The sequence below is a fragment of the Brachyistius frenatus genome, unplaced genomic scaffold (assembly GCF_029030835.1).
Source record: "Brachyistius frenatus isolate BFR_SWC_R1_liver_20210118 unplaced genomic scaffold, ASM2903083v1 Contig_1, whole genome shotgun sequence".
NCBI lineage: Eukaryota > Metazoa > Chordata > Actinopteri > Embiotocidae > Brachyistius > Brachyistius frenatus.
Window position 1 is genome coordinate 4,218,493 of NW_027210600.1, and position 22,219 is coordinate 4,240,711.

The following is a 22,219-nucleotide window of genomic DNA, read 5'->3' on the forward strand; positions in this document are numbered from 1 at the left end:
ACAAAGTTACCCGCACACACATAAACACACGCTCACACACAGCATCCTTGAGTGCATTCACACGTCCTCGTCACCGGGGCCTCCACCTTGCCACCTAAATAAGCTGTGAGGGTGATAATGGTCTACAAGGTCTTTGTGCCCATATTCCGGCGCACACATGACATGTAAATGCCACGTTTGCAGGGTTCAGGCTGCAAGTTTGTGTGTGTATGTGTGTGTGTGTGTGTGTGTGAGTGCACATGCACACACTTGCACAGACACAGGAAATGTCAATTCTTGGTGACAAATCAAACTTCTTGTTAAAAAAAAAGGCTGGTTTGAAACAAGGAACTCACGAAATGTCTTTTTCCTGATAAATAATCTACAACAGCAGTGTTGTGCTTCCTTTTTAAGTTTCTTTGCAGTTTAACCAATTAAATAAACTAGAATTACCGGCTAGCAGTTGTATGCCTCTGCAGACCACTCAAGTTGTAGTGTACATGCAGTTCATATACATGCATGTTTGTGCCACATGTGTTGACATTTTCTAGCAGGAAACAGATGTGACAAATTTAAAGAAATTCCCTTCAGATGTCCCTAAAATATGGGACAGGGATAGACCAATGTGATGGGACAGTGACCTCGACCAAAATCTTATCAGTCAAATCACTGGTACCAAGTGAATGTTTTTGCCAAGTTTAAAGCAATTCCCTTAAAGCGTTCTAGAGATATTGTATTCACAAAAACGGGATCTGATGAGAGGGACAGGAGGTCACAGGGACCTTGAACTTTCACTTTAACCACCAAACTTTATTCAGTTCTTCTTTCAGGCCAAATGTGTCACATTTGAAGAAATTCCATCTTTCCTGAGATATCATGTTCATGTTAAAGTGTAGAATTGAGTTCACCGTGACCTTCAGCTTTAATCTTTGCCTCCCATATTCTAATCAGTTCATCCTTCAAATATCAAGTGAATGTTTCTGTCAAGTTTGAAAAAATTCCCTGAAGGCCTTGTTGAGATATTGCGTTCACACAACTGGATGGACAACCCGAAAAAAAACACAATCCCGCAAGCATAATACAAAGACCCTCTGTCAGGGATTTAAAAAAAACAACAAAAAAAAAACACTATAACCTGCTGTGATTGACAACTAATGCCACATACTACCATTCAGAATCACACTTATGAATGTGCCAGTCATTCAGTAGCACCATAAGCAACAAAGCCAGAGGAACCTGCAAATAAAAGACTTACCAATGATCAGTGTCTAAACCAAGCCTGGACATGTGTTTAACAGCTGTATGAATGGCTGTAATTCTAACTGTAATAAACTATTAATGTATACATTTTGACAGCACTACTCTGATTAAAAACTATGCCCTGCAATGCTCACCTGCACCAAAAGAAAATCTATAAATGTATCATCACCACTCCGAGCGCGAACACGCAAACGCAAACGCACACACACACACACACACACACACACACACACACACACACACACACACACACACACACACACACACACACACACACACACACACACACACACACACACACACACACACACACACACACACACACACACACACACACGTAGCTCCTATCAAATAGTTAATATTTACTAGTTAAAGGTGCTGTAAGCTGATACAGTGTTGTGGCAGGACTGCAGAGTCAACAGCAGACAGCCAAACTAACAATAAAAACTGCTATCAATATCTGTTTGACAGATGCTCGGCGAGTCAACATGTGCTCTCTGCCAACTGCACATGTCAAGGTGATGTGTGTGTTTGTCTGTATTTAGTGTAACTATAACTGCGGGTCATATGTGGGCAATGGAGAGAAAAAAAAGTTGCTTTTCCTTTTGCAGTTTCTTTTAATGCAGACTGTTTACAATGACAGCTGAGAAGGCACACATGCAGCTCGTCCTGGAGGTGTTTGAGTGCGATCATGTAGTGCAGATAGTGTGTTCAGTCTTCAGCTATATCTCCTACAGTGTCCAGACAGCAAGGACAAGGGTTTTTCTGCTTCGCTGTCAATCTAAACCAGAACCTGAAGATTTCTATTTGTTACTTTTATTTTCTCGTCCTCGCCGTTCTGTTCTGTCTTCTATCTCAGTGTTTTCTTATGCTAATTTGTCCTCTCTTCTCTGTTTACCCAACCTTTTCACTTTTCCCTGGTGTCCCAGTTTGACCCTTTCCTCTCTTTTTTCCTCCTTCCGATCTTTTTCTCTCTCCTTCTCCAGTCCAGCAACATCTGCATCTCTTATCTCCCATGGCAACCTGCGGAGGCAGATTAACCAGGCAGCGTGCCTGAATGGCTGACAAACTCATTGGCAGCTAGAATTCACACATATTCTTGTTAAATCGTGAACACAATCATCTGCACATTTCATAGAAATGATGATAATTCACAGACTGGGAGATTGATCTCACATATCTCACCCTGTTATATTTCGTATTAAAAGAATGTCGCAGTAAATTCATCAAAAACATGAATGAAAAGGAGGAATTAAATGGAAAATAAGATGGATGTTGTTTTCTTGTTAACATTATTTTTCTCTTTTGTTTTTTTGTGTATAACATTCCAAATAGTTGAGTTGATTCGCTGTAGTTGAGCCCACTTCACTGCTATTGAGGCAGCATTGTTCAAGAAACTCTTTCTCTGGATCGAAAACCTGACGGATGGATGGAGCGATGGGCTGGTTGCTGACAGCCCTGAACTCAGGACATCAAGACCTTATTACATCTGTCACATACCTGCTACGCTGGCTGATATTGGCCCTGACACACACACCTATATCTGATATTTCAGTCGATACTGTTTTGGCTCGGTCCCTGGGTTATGAAATAGTGTTGTGAAATGCTGTGGGAGTAAATCGGCTATAAATAAGACATAAAACCACAGAAAGTTTCAGAGGTGCAGAGGAAACCAAGTCAATCACCACACTGTCTGTCTCTACAGTTATATTACCTGTGTTTACTTTAAGATGTGGAGTTGATGCCTTTCTGATGTTTAAACTCTCTTAGCATTAAAAATGTACTGAATAATCTCTATATTTCTGAGCTCATGATGGGATAATATTTCCTGGAAAACAAGATTACTGATTAATTTAGCAGCACTGACTGACAGTGAAGTGTGTTTGTTCACCTGACAGCTTTTCAAACCAAGCATATGACTGTAAAATGACAGTTGACTTCATGTTATATTTGCTTTCACGTTAATTATCAGGCTGCTGACGTGATGAAGGAAAAGCAAAGTTTCAAGAGAAATTTGTTCAGTTTTGATAATACTGATATCTGAAGGACATTCACTTTAGATGTAGAAATGATATACATTTAACCGCTCAGACAAATCTGCACACTTTGATCTAAAAACATAGAACATCTGGTAGTTTAGGGGTCACTCAGTGCAAACTTACCTGAACGACTGCAGCTAAAGGATCTGAGTCTTTGTGTCTTCCTCGTCTTTCTATCCTCTCTGCTAAATTTAGAAGAGGACTTCACTCTCACTCACGTTTAATGTCAAATTCACCTTTTTAACACCTGAAGCTTAAACTGGAAAGTCCAGTCAGGCAGCAAACAAAATCGTTTGTCAAAGCAGAACAGGTAATTCCAGGACACACACACACACACACACACACACACACACACACACACACACACACACACACACACACACACACACACACACACACACACACACACACACACACACACACACACACACACACACACACACACACACACACACACACACACACAGAACTACCTACAAACGAACAGGCCAGCCACGCGAGTCAAGACAAGTTTTGTTTGGCTGCCTCAGCAGCAATAACTTTGAAGGCTTGTGACTGAGCATTATTATGAAGTGTAAAATCACAGAATGAAATGCTGTGAGGAGGCTCCTTTAACATTTGGTCCCTAACCCTGTCTACTACTAACACACTGTACTGTTTTTTTACATACACAAATAAAAGTAGCAAACGCACAGTGTAGGGATACTAACGTTACATGTAAAAGTCATGCATTAAAGTCAAAGTACATGCTGCAGTCAGAATACTGACTACAAGCTGGAGGTTTTACTCCTGTTCTGGCTTCTTTCCATAGACTGCATAAAAACAAATCGACGTAGCTTCTGTGACGTCACCCACAGACTTCTCTCAAGACCGGTTTGAAGTCCAGTGTGGGTGGAGGTGAGGTGGGTGGGGTGCCATCTTGGCAGCGCCCGACTCCGCCTAACTCCAAAATATTTCAAAAATGGGCAAAGAGGCGGTGTCTAGGTGGAGCTGAGACTGGAAGAACAAGTGCTCGAGAGAGACTCCGTTTATTTGGCTCTGGCTGACAGTCTGAGGTTGGAACCTGTTGGCAGCTAGGCAACTGTGACATAAAGCAGGCCTGCCCTTAATTATGAATGACTTCATGCCCTGCCAAAATGTGAGTGATAAAAAAGGGGGGCATTAGCGATAGAGACCAGGCTGGAAACATGTTGGTTTTTTTGCTGTTAAATTGGGATTTTTAACATGGAGGTCTGTTGGGATTCACTCGCTTTTGGAGCCAGCCTCAGGTAGTTGTTCGAAGAACTGCAATTTTGTTGCACGAGTCTGTGAGCTTCATTTTACAGCCCTAAAATATGTCGCTTGCTTCTTTTAACAGGTAGAACCTTTTTCTTGGAAACACTATTGCTGTTATTTTTCCTCTTTTTATGACTATAATTATACCTTCCTTTAATTGTCCTTTTCCTATTGGTTTTGTACATTGATTCTACACCTACATAAATAAAATTGCCTTGACAAAATAGTATCAAATTATAGTTAAAGCATCAAATGTAAAAGTACTTAATATGCAGATTAGTTCATTTCAAAATAAGGGTATATTATATTAGTGACAGTTACTGATGCAATAATGTGTACAACACTTTAATATTGCAAAGTCAAGATGGAGTTAATTTAAATCAATCCCACTGTACACAGTTGGTCACAGGGAAAGAAAGTATACATGTCAAGTAGAAGAAATGTAAATATTCAAGCTAAGTACAAGTACCACATAATTCTACTTAAGTCCAAGAATCACATAACTGTACTGAAGTCCAAGACTTAAGTAAACATAGTTTCCACCATTGCTGCTGTATGTGTTTACTCACCAGTGTTACCTGACCTTTAACCCGTTCTAACCACAGAGGCCTTCTTAATGATACAAGTGGTGCAGAGTAACAAGCAAGTAGCTTCATACTACACACAAAGTGGCACATCACTGTGTTACAGCAACTAAAACCAGGAGTGAACTGAAATTTGTGCCGACACTTTCCTACCAAAGCATCTTTAAACGCACGCTGGCCGATTAGAGAATGAAGACATGTTTTTTACACAACATGAATTGATGTGTACTGGGATTTTAGGAAATTATACGTTTTCTCTACCAGCATGACAATGATGATGACTATCTTACCATTAGAGCACTCCCAGATAAATTGTGGGTTGCCAATTGATAAATACCAGAAATCAGCCACACGTCAAGAGGGAAATTGATGTCTTCTGGCTTGAGTTATACATTTCACTCATGTTATATATTCTCTCCTGGTCTTTTCCCTGTCTGACCATGTTTTCAGTCAATCGTCCTGCTCTCACCATGAGCACACTCCTGTTCTCCCTCTGAGTTACAGCTTCAGGGATGACGGCTTGCTTCAAGGTCACTATCCTGCAAAAAGGATCTCGCTCTCTCTCTCTCGCAGGAGCCGTTGTCTCTTTCCTGTTTATCATCTTGTTCATGTATCACTCTGCAAAACCTCCCTGTTACCATTAAAACATTAAACATTCTTCAGCTGGAGTACAAGAGAAATACAATGTAGTGAATGTCTGGTTAAAAAAAGAAGTCACACCTAAGACTATAAAGAGAGACATGCTTTCTCTGTATGTGCAGCAGAATAATATCTCACCACGTGAGTCAGCGTGGCAACACTTGAGAAAGACGATCCTCTACTGTGTGACAGATTTCATTTGTATTCATATTCAGTGTGGTTTGCTCTGATATTTTTGTTCCACTTTGGTTCCTTTGATAACAGTTTGATTGATCTTAACAATTTGTGGTCAGGATACCATTAGTCTGCGAATTAAGCTTCAAACTGTAGTTCGTCAGGATTCAATCTACTCTACAGCAGGATCCAATTGCCATTCCTTTTTCCTCAGAACACAACTTTTTATTGGCAAAAGGAAGCCCCAAAGACTCGTAGCAAGACCGCAAATAAAAGTGATTTATAAGTGGAAACAAAAGCAAGTGAGATCAAGTGCTTAAAAATCAATTTAGGGCCCTGACGACATGCCACACAAGGAAAGGACATAAGTTGTCTAAACACAAGCTCGGATGGAAATAAAGTGCATATTTCCTTTAATTTGACGTCTTGTAGAATTATTTTTTTTAATTTAAAGTAAACACATACAAATTCTAAGTGTGGCAGTGGCACAGAGCACAGTGCATTTCTTGCACGAGCTTTGAATCTTTCTGCTTCACAATTTTTTTTTACATCAAGCAGACGTTGGAAAAAAGGATCTCAGCACTCCTGGGAGGACCAGGATTCAGTTTCAACAATGACGTCAACATGTTTACTTTGTTAGAGAGAAATACTGGAAATAAATGAAGAATCTTACTCGAGTCGAGGTCAAAGTAAGATGAATTTTGAGTGTCTTTATGGCCTTGACAATTTAATTCTTCACAAAGTAGCACAAATCAAAAAAAAAAAAATCATGCAGCATGACCACGGTTTCATTGAATGCAGTGTCTACATATGCTGTATATTTACATGGATGTAATGTAAGTATTTGTTTGTTTTAGCTTATTCAAAACACTGAAGAAGTAAATTCTACCATTCAAAATAATAATGATGTAACATAAAGCAGTGGTTGTGCCTTTAAAAACCTTACTTTGCTTTTAATGTAGTTTTGTAATAAGTGTCATCTTGTAAACTCTCTGTTCTTATGACGCTGCGGTTGATCATTGTCTCTAAATTGCTTCGCTTGCTAAAGGATTTCTCATTGAGGACAATCAGCATCAATCGATTTTTTTTCTGATAGGTGTAAAAGGGCTGAAGGGCAATGTCAATGAAAAAGTCAATAAACTAATATCGATAAAAAATTTGGACACGCGCTATTTCCCACTATTTGCATGGACGCGTGTGTCATACCTTCATGCTGGGTGGTGCAGTGCGGGGCGGGGACGGGGGGCATTCTCTCAGAGGGACGTTGGAGATGTTCAGCAGCTCCTGTTTCCTGGAGAGAGGAAAACAAAATGAGTAAGAAACAAGACTTACTTCCTGATGCACCAAAATGTTCAAACGTCACCCGTCCACATTTCTGTGTGCAGCGCAGTTTGATTCAGATGAGCACTGACATTAACAATGCAAGAGCTGCATTGCTCTTGCACTGGTCCAAACCTAACAAGTTTGTGTGTGAAAACACCATCGCGTTGCCTTATTTCGCCAGCGACGATAAGGCTAACGCAACAGCTAAATGAAAAGCTAACCCAACAGCTACCTAACTGCTAAATGGAAAAGGAAAATATGGCCTAAAAGGACAATGAATTGAACTGCAAAAAAAAATAAATGCAAAAGCTAAAATTAGACTTATGAAATCTGATAAAATAAGGTATGTATTTATGAATTTAACTTTTAATATTATAGTTATGGCAACAGGATCTTATTTTAGCTTTCTGGAAGACCGTTTTCCTTTTCATACTTTTCTCATACTCAATCGTACTCCAAAGCATTAGCGCACATTCATGATCCCAGATGTAAAGGTTGAGCTGAGAGGCGGCGTAGCTCAACCCCTGACACCTGCCATCTATTCTGATCAAATCCAGCTACGTCACAACTTCAGCTGCGATGCTTTACAATGAAACCCTCTGGTACTGGAAAAAAAAAAAAAAAAAAAAAAAATGGTAAACCCACTGTAGCCCTGCTTTTTTAGCTGGAGACTATCTGTCTATATCCTACAATCCTTTTGTTGTTGGTCTTAATTATAAACAGACATTTCAATGTATCCACTGAAATTATTATTGCAAAAAAAAAAAAAAAAAAAAAGCAGCATAAAATTAACATACAAAAGAAAGACAGACCCAGTAGCAGATCAGATTTGATCGTACTTCAGTAAATGCAGTATTTGCTAGAAGCTTACAAACCACAAAATTCAATGGATGCACATGTCTGCTCTGCAGTTAAACCACTTCAGACTGAGAGGATGGAAGGACAAGAAGAGAGTTTTAATTGAGGGTTTATGTGAAAATAACCCGCCCCTTCTTTTCCTTCTATTAGCTGGAGACAGATGGAGAAGCTCAATGGCATGAAATAGTGAAATAGTGATCACGATGCAGCAACAGCTTTCTCAGAAATAACAACAAAAAAAACTCCTCCTTTCTTCTGTTCAGTTTAATCGAAAATACTGTTGCAGTTGTCACACCAGAGTCTCTATTTGACATTTCAGGGCAGACATAAAGCCTGTTCGACCCCATTCATTCCTTGGTGCAGATGAAAAGTCCATACTGGCCAGTTCTTTCCACATGTTCAGCCTTTATACAATGCACCACTGTGTCCCCCTGTGAATGTCATGCTGCAGTATGTTAGCTCAAAGTAACCAAGGGTGGACAATGTCTGAATGAGCATCCTAAGACAAGACAGACAGAGTTTACAAGACTGGAAAAACAACAGTTTTTTTTGATGGACATTGTTTTTTTCTTTGTTCTCTTCAGCCTGCATGTAGGACAACAAAGGTTTTTAAAATCCAACCTGTGAAAAGGAAAAGCTTGTTCAGACCACTGTCCCTGGGGCAAGTCCCTGCTGTGTGTCCCTATGGCTGCCTTTTATGGATACAAGGATGACGCCTGTCTCACCGTCTTAAACATCTACCTGCACACAGAGATGCTGTTTGCAGATGGAAATTGTGTGTGTCCATTAGAGAGGGAGAGAAAGACGAGGAGCTGCTGCCCTTGCAGTCTGGACCGTCTCTGAGGCAGTAAAACTCCAGCTACGCCACAACAACTGACTCCCACCCAGGAAGGGAGGGCGAGCACGTACTGGGACAGCAGGAGGGAGGACGGAAAGTAACAATTTAGGCAGAATAGGTCATGGAGAAAGTGAGACAGAGGGTGGAAAGAAGGTTCGACGAGAACATGCATGCAGCATGGCACTCTATGAAAAGTGCTTCAGATATGACCAAATGACATAATGTGCAACATTACAGCCCAGAATCCTTCGGTAAATATTTCCACACCCCACAATGCAGGGAGCAGTGTGTGAGGGTGTGGAGGTCAGGGTTGGTGGATGAGAGTATAATGCATCAGGCTTTGCTGCAGCAGACCAAGGTTTCTCTCCTTCCTCTCATGTATTAGCATTGCATTTGAGAGCGAGAAATATGTGTTTTCAAAAAAAAATCATAAAAAGCCAGGGTCAGACTGTAAACAAACAGCACCTGACACAGACGATATTCTGCATTCCCTAACACAGATATATCATGTTGTTATGACAGACATTTGCTGTGTTACAAATAACATACTTCTCGTAGTACACTAATAAATAATACTCTTATATGTTAGGACTCTTAAATGTGCAGTGCAGGAATTTTGAAATTGTTGTCTCAAATCACACTGATGTTCTGCACTGACCAAAAATAATCACATTATGTGAGCACATCACCCACCAAAATATCTACAGCTTTAATCATTTTACTCATAAATTAAAGTGTTTTTTCATACCCTCTTTTTTTAACACATTCAATAAACACAGCAGTATTGAAAAATAAACACTTTTTATGTGGTGTTCAACAACAGCGGCAGCTCAGACGCCTTAATTTGAAAATTCTCTATGTCGGTGGCCCGCCCTTTCCTCTACGTAACCAAGATGGCGACCGTTTAGGGTGGAATGTGTCCAGGATTTCCCACTTCTTTTTTGGACCTTTTTGAGTGCATCATCCTGGTACTTGTAGTGCACTGCATGTTTATGTAATGACAGTGTGAACGCACTTATGTACTCAAAATAGTGAGTGTTAGTACACAAGTACGCCATTTGCAACACAGCAATTCTGGACTCACTTCTCCACCACAGATCTCAGTTTCTGTTCAAAATAATTAGATCCGATTAAAGTGAACCAAACCAAGGCCGATTCTCTATCTTTTATGATATTGATGAGGAAAGCATCCTCATCAAGGAGGGAGCAAGACAGGGAACAAACTAAATAAACTTGAGGCAGAAAGGCTAAAAACTGTGACAGTAAGAATACTACATAACGTCTCAAAAGCTCTGTCAACAGATACATTCTTTACGTCTCTTTTTCCCGTATGCTGCGGAACGAAAGGATGTATTTAGCTTTTCTTTTTTTTTATCTCGCATTTATCACACTAAGAGAATAACGTCAGTTTTATCAAACAGCAGTTGGACATCTTGAAAAGAAGTCTTTGAAATTCTTGTAAAGAACACATTAAATTACCTCTTGAGTTTTTAAAAGCTATTTTTCTTTCAGAACTATTTTTGTTTGTGACCCAAATGCAATAATAAAACAGGAGAGGTGAAATCTGGGGCTAGTCGCATTTGTATGAGCACAAACCCCGACCTTTGCTTTACTTTAATTAAGTTTGAAGTGTCTAACCCCGACCTTACCTTCACCATAGTCTATTTGCCATAAGCCCGCACAATTTTTGCTGAACAATAACCTTGTCTGGCAAGATATTATAGAGTGCAACATGTTAAAAATGCTGGGATTGACTGTGATTCAGAGTTCCACATAATGATCAAATACCTCCAACGTTGTCTGGCAATACAAAGGACAAAGTACAGAAAAAAAGAAAGTTGCGTTTGGTAACAGTTCTGAATGGCCACCAAGCTCTCAAATGCTTTATGTAATTACTCGGATGGATGGTGTAATTTTTAAATATATCTTTGTCAATGGTTTTTGGTTGATACCTGAAATTTTGGCTCCGGGGAAATAAGCAGGTAGCCTGTGATGTGAAATCACAAGGTAAAATTGCATTCAATTCTCTGACTCTAAGCTTTATATTATAGGGCAGCGGGTACCACACAATTATTTAAATACATAGTAAATACTGGCTGGGAGGAACGTAGGGCAGCTATGTTGGTTTGTGTGAATTCCAAGAATGGGCATGTCAACTCTGAACAATTCATTCATCCACAACAATAAACATGCTCTTTAAATTTCAGAAAATAGCTGTTGAATAAATTCCCGTGAGTGAATGAATACAGTGCAACTTAACTCGAGCCTCTGTTACCTGGAGCGAAGATTAAGTGGTTGTAATCTCGCAGAGGAAAAAATAGGACAGATCATGTTCCACATTTACATCAAAACTAGTGCAAGATGTACCTTTCTGGTACAGCAACATGTCTGTAATCCTTCTTGCTTTTGGCTGCTGCTAATTATCATTGATTCAACAGTAATTACATCCACACATTCATCATGTTTATCTAATGATGCCGGTAATGTGTGTGTGTGTGTGTGTGTGTGTGTCTGTGTGTGTGTGTTTTTGTGAGAGAAATAGATAGAGGGACAGAATGTGATACATCTCTGTTATTTCATGTATTGATTACACCCTTGAGATAAGATTTGGACAGTGGGACACGCAGTGATAGGCTGGGACGAAGGGACGGGGAAAAAGCGTGTGAGAAAGTGAGAGAATAAATGGGAACATCACCTCTACATATCTTTACATGAATGACCGATCACAGGAAGAGGAGATACGGAGATGAAAACAGGAAGTCAGAATGATGGAGAGTGCAGAGCTGATGAAAAATTAAAAAGAGAGGACATCGGCGGGAAGGTCGGGGAGCGAGTGAGATGCGGGACAATGGGTGCGAAGCCTCTCCCACGGGCTTACAGCACAGTCTTGCTTCCAGTTGGACTTAATATTTGTTATGAAACTTGATAAGGAGCCTGATCCTCATGCTGATTGGCCAATTACACAACTGATGGTTTCTCTAATGGAGTTAATACAATGGTAATTGGAGACAGGAAAAGGGAGAGACAAGGGAGGTACAGAGATGGAGAGTGTAGAGGGAAGGGAACGTAAGACAGCCTGTTGTGGAAGGTAGGACCCATTGACCGTGATGTATTTAAAAGGAGACTGACAGTAAAGAAGTAGCTGCACAGCAGAATCCACTGCAATATTGCATATTGGACCGGACAGCTCCAGCTGTGATAAGCACTTAAAGAGGCTAATGTTACAGGAGACGTGTGGGAAAGGTGATGCCTGTTGCTTTATATAACCCAAGTTAATTAAGTTAGGATTGTATGAATACATCTTACAGCTGGTATAATTAGTATTTAATAAATGGCCTCTTCGATTAACTCTTAACAATTTACATGTGCAAACGTAGTGACAAAGTGGAGCCTCGCAGAGCGGCTTGTATGGCTGTAAACTCTTATTCTTGTGCCTAAAAACACCACGAATGCTGTTGGCAGTTATCTATTGTGGAGTAAGTCAACCCCGCCGAAGCCATTGACCATTTCCAAAGTGTGTTTAATGTTGTGCAGAACACCTTGTCCCACCTAAAACTTGTTATTGGCACTGATAAGACCAAACTATTATTATTATTTTCCAATGCAAAGAGTCGACCACAGATTATCCCTTCAGTGATCACTCTTGAGGAAAAGGTTATTGAGAGGGTTAAATACCTATCTGGACTTTCAAATTGATGACTCCCTCACATTTAAGCCACATGTACAGTTCTTGTTGGAAAAAAATTGAGGCTTAAATTAAGTTTCTATTTTAGAAACAAGTAGTACTTTGTCTTTTAATGTGAAAAGGAGACTTGTCCCTGCCATGGGTTTATCTGTGCTGGATTACAACGGCCTTTTATATCTCCATGCCACTGCTCAAGTATTGCATATGATTGACACAGCATACCGTGCTTTCCTGAGATTCATCATGAACTGTAAATCCCTGACTCACCACTGATCTTTATGCCTCCTCTAATAACCCACAGGCGCTCACACGATTACTTTCACATGCAAGGCAATTCTCAGGCTGCTTACATCTAATCTATGTACTTATATCACAGAGTGCAAAGGACTGTATTCTTTGTGGTCGACTGACTTTGATATGCTGTCTGTAGCAAACTTTTGTAGAGAGATTAGAACAAGGGCGTTAGGTACTCTGCACCCTCAGACTGGAATCTATTACACAAAGTTTAAAACTCCATGATTTGATTTCTTTGGCTGATGTTGTCGAATGCACGGCTTGTATTGCACATTCATTCCTTGGGATGTTTTATTTTGCTATTCGTTTTGTCTTGTTTTAAAATTATGCCTGTCTTGGCCTCGACTCCCTTGTCAATATATACTTGTAAATAAAAAAGGTTAAACAAATTCAATTAAAAAAAAAAGCTATGCCACAGTGCTGCCACATCACTTTTAATTCCCTTTAAACACCAGCATAAATTACAAACACTTTGTCTTCTTGTCCTTCCTCCACTTCACCTCAGTCTACCTGCTATCGATCAGATTGTCGTTGTTATAAAGTCCACCCCACATTTAGAGGTAAGAAATGGATGTATGAGTGAGTCAGCTGTCCAACAGGAGAGTACAGGCATCCCAGATACACACAGATATGTGGAGAGGTCAGGAGAGCGATAATTAGGAGGCAACTGCAGCCCGAGTCACCGGCTGTTTCCTGTGGGAACAGCAGGCCTCGCCCTCTCTCTCTTACTGAGATATGAATAGATACCAAGTTGACAGCAGGCAGGAGATTAGGCTGCCCAGACAACCTGAAACACTTTCATTATCAATAAGAGGAAGAGACAGAGACGGGCACATGGAGAGGGGTAGTGAGGAGAAGGGGAGCAGCATGACTCCGGTGAAAAGAGACATTGCTGAGTTTATAAATTAATTGGTAAATTTGTTCAAATATAAGGGGGTCCTTCATCTGAGCTCGCGAGCAGAAAGATGAGGAAGTAAATAACCTTTTAATTTAGCTGTTCTGCTGATGGAGTGGAGGAAAGTAAATGAATCGTGTGTTTGTGTGTGTATAGATATGTATAGACTTATCTGCAGATACTACTTTGTTCTGTTTTCATATGATAGGCAACATTCAGTTCTACTTCATTACAATTTATATATATATATGTATATATATAAATATGGAGACATATATATAAATACAGAGATCATACAAATCTGGACCTTAAAGTAAAATGAATCTACAGAAATGATGAGAAACGTGTCTTATCTTTGATAGCATGCAGCCCCCAACCACTTCATACCTCCCACACAGCGAGAAATATTCAGTCGAAGCTTTAATGAAGCTACGCTAAGTTCCTTGTACTCTGTCAATCTTCCTTCTCAGTTTCTGCCTGTTTTTTGTTTTTTTCTGTTTTCACCTGTATTTTTGGTCCTCTCCTTTCCTCTCCTCTGCCAGTTATTCCTGTAATTAATCCCAGGGTTAGAATAAACTGACACCAGTGAAGGTCTTGCCCTCTGCAGGCACACACAATCAGTCCCATCCAGGGAAATTGTGTCCTTTCAATCCTCCAAAGGAAAACCAGGTTAATTATCCTGGCGTAGGTTTGTTACCCTCGATGATACTCTGATGTTCATCTGTCACGTTCAACTGTTCTGTAAACTTACAAAATGTAGCAGCCAAATTTACTGACTTGTTAGGTGACAAACTAAATGACCAGTGTTTATGACACACGAACAAACATTGTATCTTTGGCATTGAATTTACCATTTAAACTAAGGAAAACACTCCGAGCTCATGAAAGGTTACATACTGCAGCTTTCGTCTTGCCTTTGAAATGTCAGTGTTGTTGTCTGTATCGCTGCCAAGGTGCCAAGAGATGGACATTTTTGTGTATTTACCTCCCAGCAGCAGAGAGATAATGGCCACCGGCTCGATAATGTTTGTTTCCTTTCTTCAAGTATGCTTTATGCAGTTATTTACACTTTATTTGGACAGGCCTGTCAATGCTAATTGTCACTGTAGGTGACTATAAGCGGGTGCATTAAAAACTTCTGATCCCATAAAGACCTGAATAACTCGATTTCAATAACAAATTGTAGTGTAACCTCCTCAGGGAAAGAAATGTCAATCTGTTTGTGTTCACCAGATGAAAAGGCATCTTGTAGATGTTCTTTTCAAAATACTTAAATAATCAAAATAACTATTTGGCACATGCACATCCCACTATTTCAAATATGTTTTCCTTATAAGTCACATTACTCTCTTTATGGTTTTGTAATGAGCAAACATGCTTGACATGAAAGTTTGTCAATGTCATTAATGAATGGGCTTCTCATCATCTGAAGCACTTATCATTTCATTCTTAACACTGGCTAGTGGATATCATCTACGATTTAAATATATATTTTTAGGGAGTGAACAGTCCTCTTTTTGGATTCAGCTGTTCTGCATCAAGAACGGATTCAAAACTTTTGATTTAAACAAGCAGAGGTTGTTGTCCTCTGGCCCAATGCTGCATTGCAGTGAAAAACATAGTTGCCTGGCATCATGACTCTCTCTGTCATATCAGTGGTAATTCCATAAATCCTATCTAATCCCATTCATTTTCTGGGACCCACTTCCTCTTTATCATAGGCCAATCTCACCCAGTTTCACTGACTTGAGGCAAAGGAAAAAAAATATAAAAATAGAGCCATGCATCTGTCAAATGACACTGAATACCTCTTTTCTCAACTGGCTCTGCCACATCAGACTACTTGATAACTACCCCGCAGCAGAAAAGGTCCTGAAGACTAGGAGAGATATGAAGACAGGGGGAGAGAGGCAGAGAATGAATGGACGTCAGACAGATCGCTGAAAGAGAGAAGGCCACAGACCGAGGTATAGAGAGAGAGAATAAATGAATCTCTGCAGACTAAAAATAGCTCTCTCAATCCCTTGAGCAGGGCTGAGTAAATAGGGCCGTCTCGGGTGGGTCTCTGGGCACTTGTTAGAGACACTGCCATCTCATCCATTACACTCCGAGACCAGGCTGTCTGTTATACAAGCACACATATTTGTACAAACAGTTAGTAAATCTAATTAAATAAGTGCATGTTTGTGTGTGCATGTTCCTGTGTGTGTGTGTGTGTGTGTGTGTGTGTGTGTGTGTGTGTGTGTGTGTGTGTGTGTGTGTGTGTGTGTGTGTGTGTGTGTGTGTGTGTGTGTGTGTGTGTGTGTGTGTGTGTGTGTGCGCGCGTGTGCATGTGTGTGCCCCCACTCAGCATAACCAGCTGGTAAACACAAAAGGAGTAAAAAAAAAAGCACCAGAGAAACAAGAGGGAGTTGTAACGAGGGATTAATTGAGGGTAGAGAGGAAAAACAGGGGGAGACGGAGGGATGGAAATACGAGTGAGTCAGTGAATAAAAGCGGTTGTGTTACACAGCAGGAGGACAGTTCGACAGTGAGCTGAGGGAAGGAACTTCAGGAGAGGGAAAAACTGTGTAAGGTGGTCAAGAAAAGCAACATGCAAGACCGCACTGTAAAACATTGACTGCACTTAATCTGTCTGATGAAGTTTTCTCTCTAAAAGTGCAAATGTTGAGAATCTCCCATTGGCCGCATTGAAAGACATGATTTGGGAAAAAGGTTTATCGACAGATTATTAACATTTTTCTTACAGCAGGAAATCTGGATTGTTCCCGAGGTCGCGGTGGGGTGCTTGATATCATTGACTAGCATAAGTCAGTCATGCCAAACAACATCACATTCTTCCCTGCTTTGCTCCATTCATGATCAGAGAGTGCTTGACCATAACATCACTGCAATTGGCTGCTCCACAATCAGAAGACGATCAGCGTGTTCACAGAAAATCTGTGAGGAGTGCTGCCTTTAACTTTATTGCTTTGTCCCTCCTAAACCCAATCTGAACTTGAAAAACTAAATTTGCTGTTCTTTGCTTAAAAATCATTAATTGTACATCAGTGGAAGCGAAGACGATAAGTTAGCTTGAGAAAAGGCATGTGTGGTGTAACATTGTGAGATATGTGGCAATTGTGTGAGTCTTACTGTCAAAGCATGAGAGTTGGCAGCCTGGCAAATAATCTTAACAAATCAAACATAGCTAGACAAGGTTTTTTTTTCTGCGTGGGGCTTTCAGAAGAGCAATAATCAGAATTTTTAACATTTAGATGGCCATGCTTTTTAATTGACTACCTTACTCTCAAACCTAACTTGGTACTGACGAGGCCAAAGAATTACAACATAACGCTTACAGCATATGAAAAAAACAGTCTTGCTTGTGAGTTTGTGCAAGAAATGTCCAAATTAAATGGAAGGAAAAATGTCACGTCAGTGTCTTGTCATAAGGGTGAATCTTTCCCTGTTGTGAATTGCGTGCTGGAACATGAAGTAAGATAGCAGCAAACAGGAAGTAAGATAGCAGCAAACAGAAAGTAAGGGCAGCAGAGCTTTGCAAACTAAGTGTAAAACACCCCATTGTTTGCCTATTTGTTTTCAAATTAGACTGAATCCATGTGCAGTCACACAACTGAAGAAAGATCCATGTGCTTGTGACTGCCACTTCCCTCTTCTGGACCACTGCCCGGTGAGCTGCAGTGCTGCTGGCTGACTCTGCAGGCCAGAGAAAGCCAGGCAGGTTATTCCTGAAGGATTTTAGCCGTGACCAGCTGCTAGTGGAATTTACTCTTTGTCAGTTGTTCGGTCCCAAACATTTCAACAACCACATGGCCACTGTTACATAGACTCCATGAGCCAAAGTGGAAGACGTACAAGATGGTAACAGAGTGCTTGCTGGTTGAAAACAACAGACCTGCTCCAAGGTGTACTATATTCTCTCCAAAGGGAGACTCCACTCAATTTGTGTCTAACCATTTACATTTCTACTGTCCATTTCAAGGACCCTCAAACTGATTGCAACTAAGTAGTGTTTGATGAGACTTTTTCTCGAGGGACTACAACTGTTGAACTGTACTTGAATTACTGTCAAATCAAATTAATCTTTGCAGTCCAAAGGGAAATATGATGGGTAACAGGGATAAAAACAAAACAAATCAGACAAGTGGCACGATCACAGAAAACTGTCAGACCATATAAAATAATTAAAAGCAACAGCGACAGTAAAAGCAGCGACAGTTAAAACCATTTTGAAAGTCGAGTACAGATTTGGGAGGGGGTATAAGTGCAAGTCCATCACAGCACAAAGGGAGGCCACGAGGTCAGGCATTAATGTGCATGACGTATTCAATGTTCAGAATCTGAATACTCATCCACACAAGGATAAGACTCAAGTTGTTTTGTCATTGAGGGAGGCAGTCTGTAGCAAAGCGCTAAAGAAAATAGCGCTACCTCTTGATCTGTGGACCTGCTTGCTGTTAATGTCCCACGCTGACTCCAACTGCTGTCTTTCGTCATGTTAAGAAGCCTGCCCTTTACCAGCAGTGTAGGCTAACGATCTCCATGTCAAACAGTAAATAAGGATAAGACTGTTTCTGTAAAACAGTCATCGAGGCATGAAAAACAGTCAACAGTTAATTTCCTTTAGGATGGAAAAAAATTCAGCTTTCCTATTTGAGTAAATTCATTGATTTTAAAACAATGTTGTGTCCAGAACAGTGCCTAAATATTTTCCTGTCCCACCAGCTCAATTTCCTCACCCTTAATAACAGTCGGTGTAGCAGCACAGGATGACTTTCTGAAATCAATACTCATGTCTTTAGTTTTTGCTACATTTAGCAGGATGAAGGACTTCACGTCTGAATCCACCTCCACAGGCCGACCGTCTTGCTGCACTCAGTCAGCGAAGGCTGACTAATAACCAACTCATCAGCACATTTTATTGTATGTCTGTTCTCATAATTACTTTGACAGTTCTTGTAAATAATATACAGAAGGTGAGAAAGACCTTGTGGGGATGTAGAAAGGGAATTCATTTAAAGGGAGACCGTTTACAGTCACTCTGATCTGTTGGCTAAAGGAACAGTTCACATTAGAAAGAGCATCACATGCAGCTGCAGGCAAATGGGATTGATGTATTTGTGATGGCGCTTCCACTGTGTAATTATTGAATTGTTCCGAAACGTTAATCACCCTGTGTGTACTGATGGTTGACCACACTTTTTATCTGAGGAGCCAGTCAGCCTGTTGGTGAGTTGCAATGACAATTTTCAGTCATTTTGATCTGCAGAAGATCCAACTGGGACCGAACTGCTGTCCATTTAAATAAATCAACGTGCACACATTAACCTTTTCATTGCTAAATACAGCTGATACAATTTTCATGTTTGTTTAACATATATGAAGCCAGAGTCAGCGGCCTGTTATCTTATCTTAGCATTAAGACTGGAAACAGAGGGAAAATAGCTAGCCTGCCAACAAATCTACCTACTGGACCTCTAAAAATCACTAATTAACACATTATATGTCATCAGTTTGGACAAAAAAACAGAACCAGACTTTGTGCTAAATTAATTGTCAGATATGACAGTCCAGTCAATTCTGGTCTATCATTTAACTTTTTTCTTTCTCCTCTGCCAGTGAGAGTAGCCTAACTACAAAAACACTGTCGACATGTGTTTACATAGAATGCTGTGCTGCAGCCTATACTATGTCAATACCTTTGTGGCTGTAAAACTGAAGATAAATTGTTTTGAGCATCACAACTCCCATGAATTGATTCATTTCACTATCAGAATTTGATCAGTTTGGTTCAATAACATGCGGAAAGTACAGAAGAACAGCACAATTGAGTTATTGATCCCTCACTCAAGTTAGCAACGGGCTAAATCATCTCCAAATCATAAAATCTGGTGGCACCAGACACCAGATTTAAAGCCTCTGTATCGTGTTACATACAGAGAGATTTACATGGTGGTGGTTTTTATCAATATTGTATGAACTCATTTTGCAAGGTCTTGAATGTAACAGACATTAATATGTAAAAGTCCTGTAAAGTAAGCTTAAAATCCAGTCTGTTATGATGAAATTAAGGTTGTTACAATATGAATGCTTTGCTGGTGGAAGCACTTTATGCATACAACTATATGAGAGATTAGGAGAGCTAAATCCTTTAAATCCTTTTTGACACTGAAGTGAACTATCCATGAAACTTTGCATCAGTAAGACCTGCTTTTAGTTATAGTTCCCTTTAGAGGATTCCCTTGAGTTTTTTCACCAAGGGAAAAAAAAATAAAATTTAAATGCCCCTGATATAGGTTATTGTGATGAGTTAGGATAAACCCTCAATAAAATACACTAAAGGGATTCTGATCATTTCACAGGGGCATCCACAATTCACAAACATCTTTGATCTTTGAAAGGATGGATTTGTATCCGAATCATACTGAATAAAATTTCTGCAGCACCAGTTTACACTTATATGTAATTAATGGGCAGGCAGTAAACATTTCCTGTAAAGCCTCATTCCAAATACAATGTGTGGTTTTATTATGAAGCTTGACATCTGTTTTTATAATCACTGGTACTAATATGACGTTAGCAATTTCTATATCTGGGCATTTCCATATGCACTTAGGGGGACAACAGAGAGCCACATGCTGTGATTAAAGATTAGGTTTAAAAAAAACATAATAAATGAGTTTCTCTCTCTTGTATAAGAACTGCCTTTTATAACACATGTAACTCCACACACAAACCAACAAACAACACACACACACACACACACACACACACACACACACACACACACACACACACACACACACACACACACACACACACACACACACACACACACACACACACACACACACACACACACACACACACACACAACAGGTCTGCAGCTGGAGATAAATAAGCTGTTGAGAACATTAATGCATGGAGGCTAATATAAACATTCAGATACAAGCAGCAGACCTCATGCTGTTCAATTAATGGAGGGCAAATATACAGTGTGCATAGCGATGAAGAGTGAGAGTAAAAACAGAAGACAGGGAAAGACACAAGACTGTATATGTTTACCAAGACTCTTGCATGTGTTCCCTGTATTGAAGAAAGTCTGAAAACTGTGGGAAAAACTGAGTAAAAAGTATTTTTTTTAATTCTTTACTGCAAAGTGAAAGGAGGAGTGACAAGAAGAAGAGAAAAAAAAATCCAATAAAACACTCTTTTCTAACAGTCCATGCTGCTTCCCCTATCATTATGTGGTTAAAAATGCTCGGCTCTAACAACATCAATCAGTCTGTAATTTATTTTTCCTTGTATTCATAGTTAGAATACCTCTCTTCAAAGGGCATGAAATATCCTCTTCACAATGGAGACTCCACAATTGATTGTAATAACAGTGTTAAAAGTCTAAAAGGATGCAATCATGCACGTAATAACCACCACTTGGCAAAAGACACCTTAAAAGTATCGGCAATAGCACCCGGATTATATTGTGACCCAGCCCCGACAATAGAAATGACAGCAGTACAACATTGTTGTGGCAATGCTTCAGGCTATTTCTTCTGTCCAGTACTGCTGTCATTCAACATGAGCCAATACAACGCAAAATCAAAATCATAATTCCCTTAGGAAGCACGTGAAAAACCCAAAAAGCAAAAAGAGAATGTGTTAAAATGTGTATGCAGCATTGTTGTGTTCAGAGACAATCATAGCCTCCAGGCATGGCTGGATCTGTCCATGAGAGGGTCCCTGGAGCAAAAGATTAACTTTTAAGGCCCCACTGTCCTCCTTATACTCACAATCGCTGGATATGCACCCTATTGCTGTCAAATACAGTTTGCCTAAAGCCACTAAAACAAATACCTGTATGCTGTAAAACCATCTGGACTCAGGTTTGCTGGCAATTAATCGATGGTAGTTTAATTAAATACATATTTTAGCCCCTCAAGGAAATCGCCACCTTGTGTCCGCAATAATTAACACAAATTCAAGCAATCTTCAAGCAATGATTGCAGGTGCCTGCAATTTTGCAAAAATCCTGTGATTTCTCCACAATAAATGTTGGCAACAGACACTCTGCTTAAGGTATCACAGCATAAAGAAACAAAAAACACTTTAGCAACAAATATAATATATATATATATAATATCCTCTTTTTTAATCAGCAAGGCTCTTCAACCTCTCCGCTGAACACGCCAGCTGACTGGACTAACCAGAACAAAACGGGGAAAAAAATAAACAAATGGCAAAAAAACAAAACAGAAGTAACACGATTAAATGTGGTCTTATTATGGGAATGAAGAATATGTTTAAATTGCCTTATAAATACTTCCAGTTGTAAGACACTGCACTTTATTTTGTGCATTTAAAGTACATGTTGAA

General features: G+C 39.9%; 1 protein-coding gene across 5 annotated transcripts in view; it reads right to left on the bottom strand.

Annotated features, from left to right (window-relative positions):
* Window positions 1-22,219, bottom strand: part of rap1gap2a (RAP1 GTPase activating protein 2a) — an 85,956-nt gene that overhangs the window by 14,303 nt on the left and 49,434 nt on the right. For all 5 annotated transcript variants that reach the window (XM_069701737.1, XM_069701653.1, XM_069701564.1 and 2 more), the window contains one exon: window positions 7,157-7,241. In XM_069701737.1, the coding sequence (XP_069557838.1) occupies window positions 7,157-7,241 (85 nt within the window). The remainder of the gene's footprint in view (window positions 1-7,156; window positions 7,242-22,219) is intronic.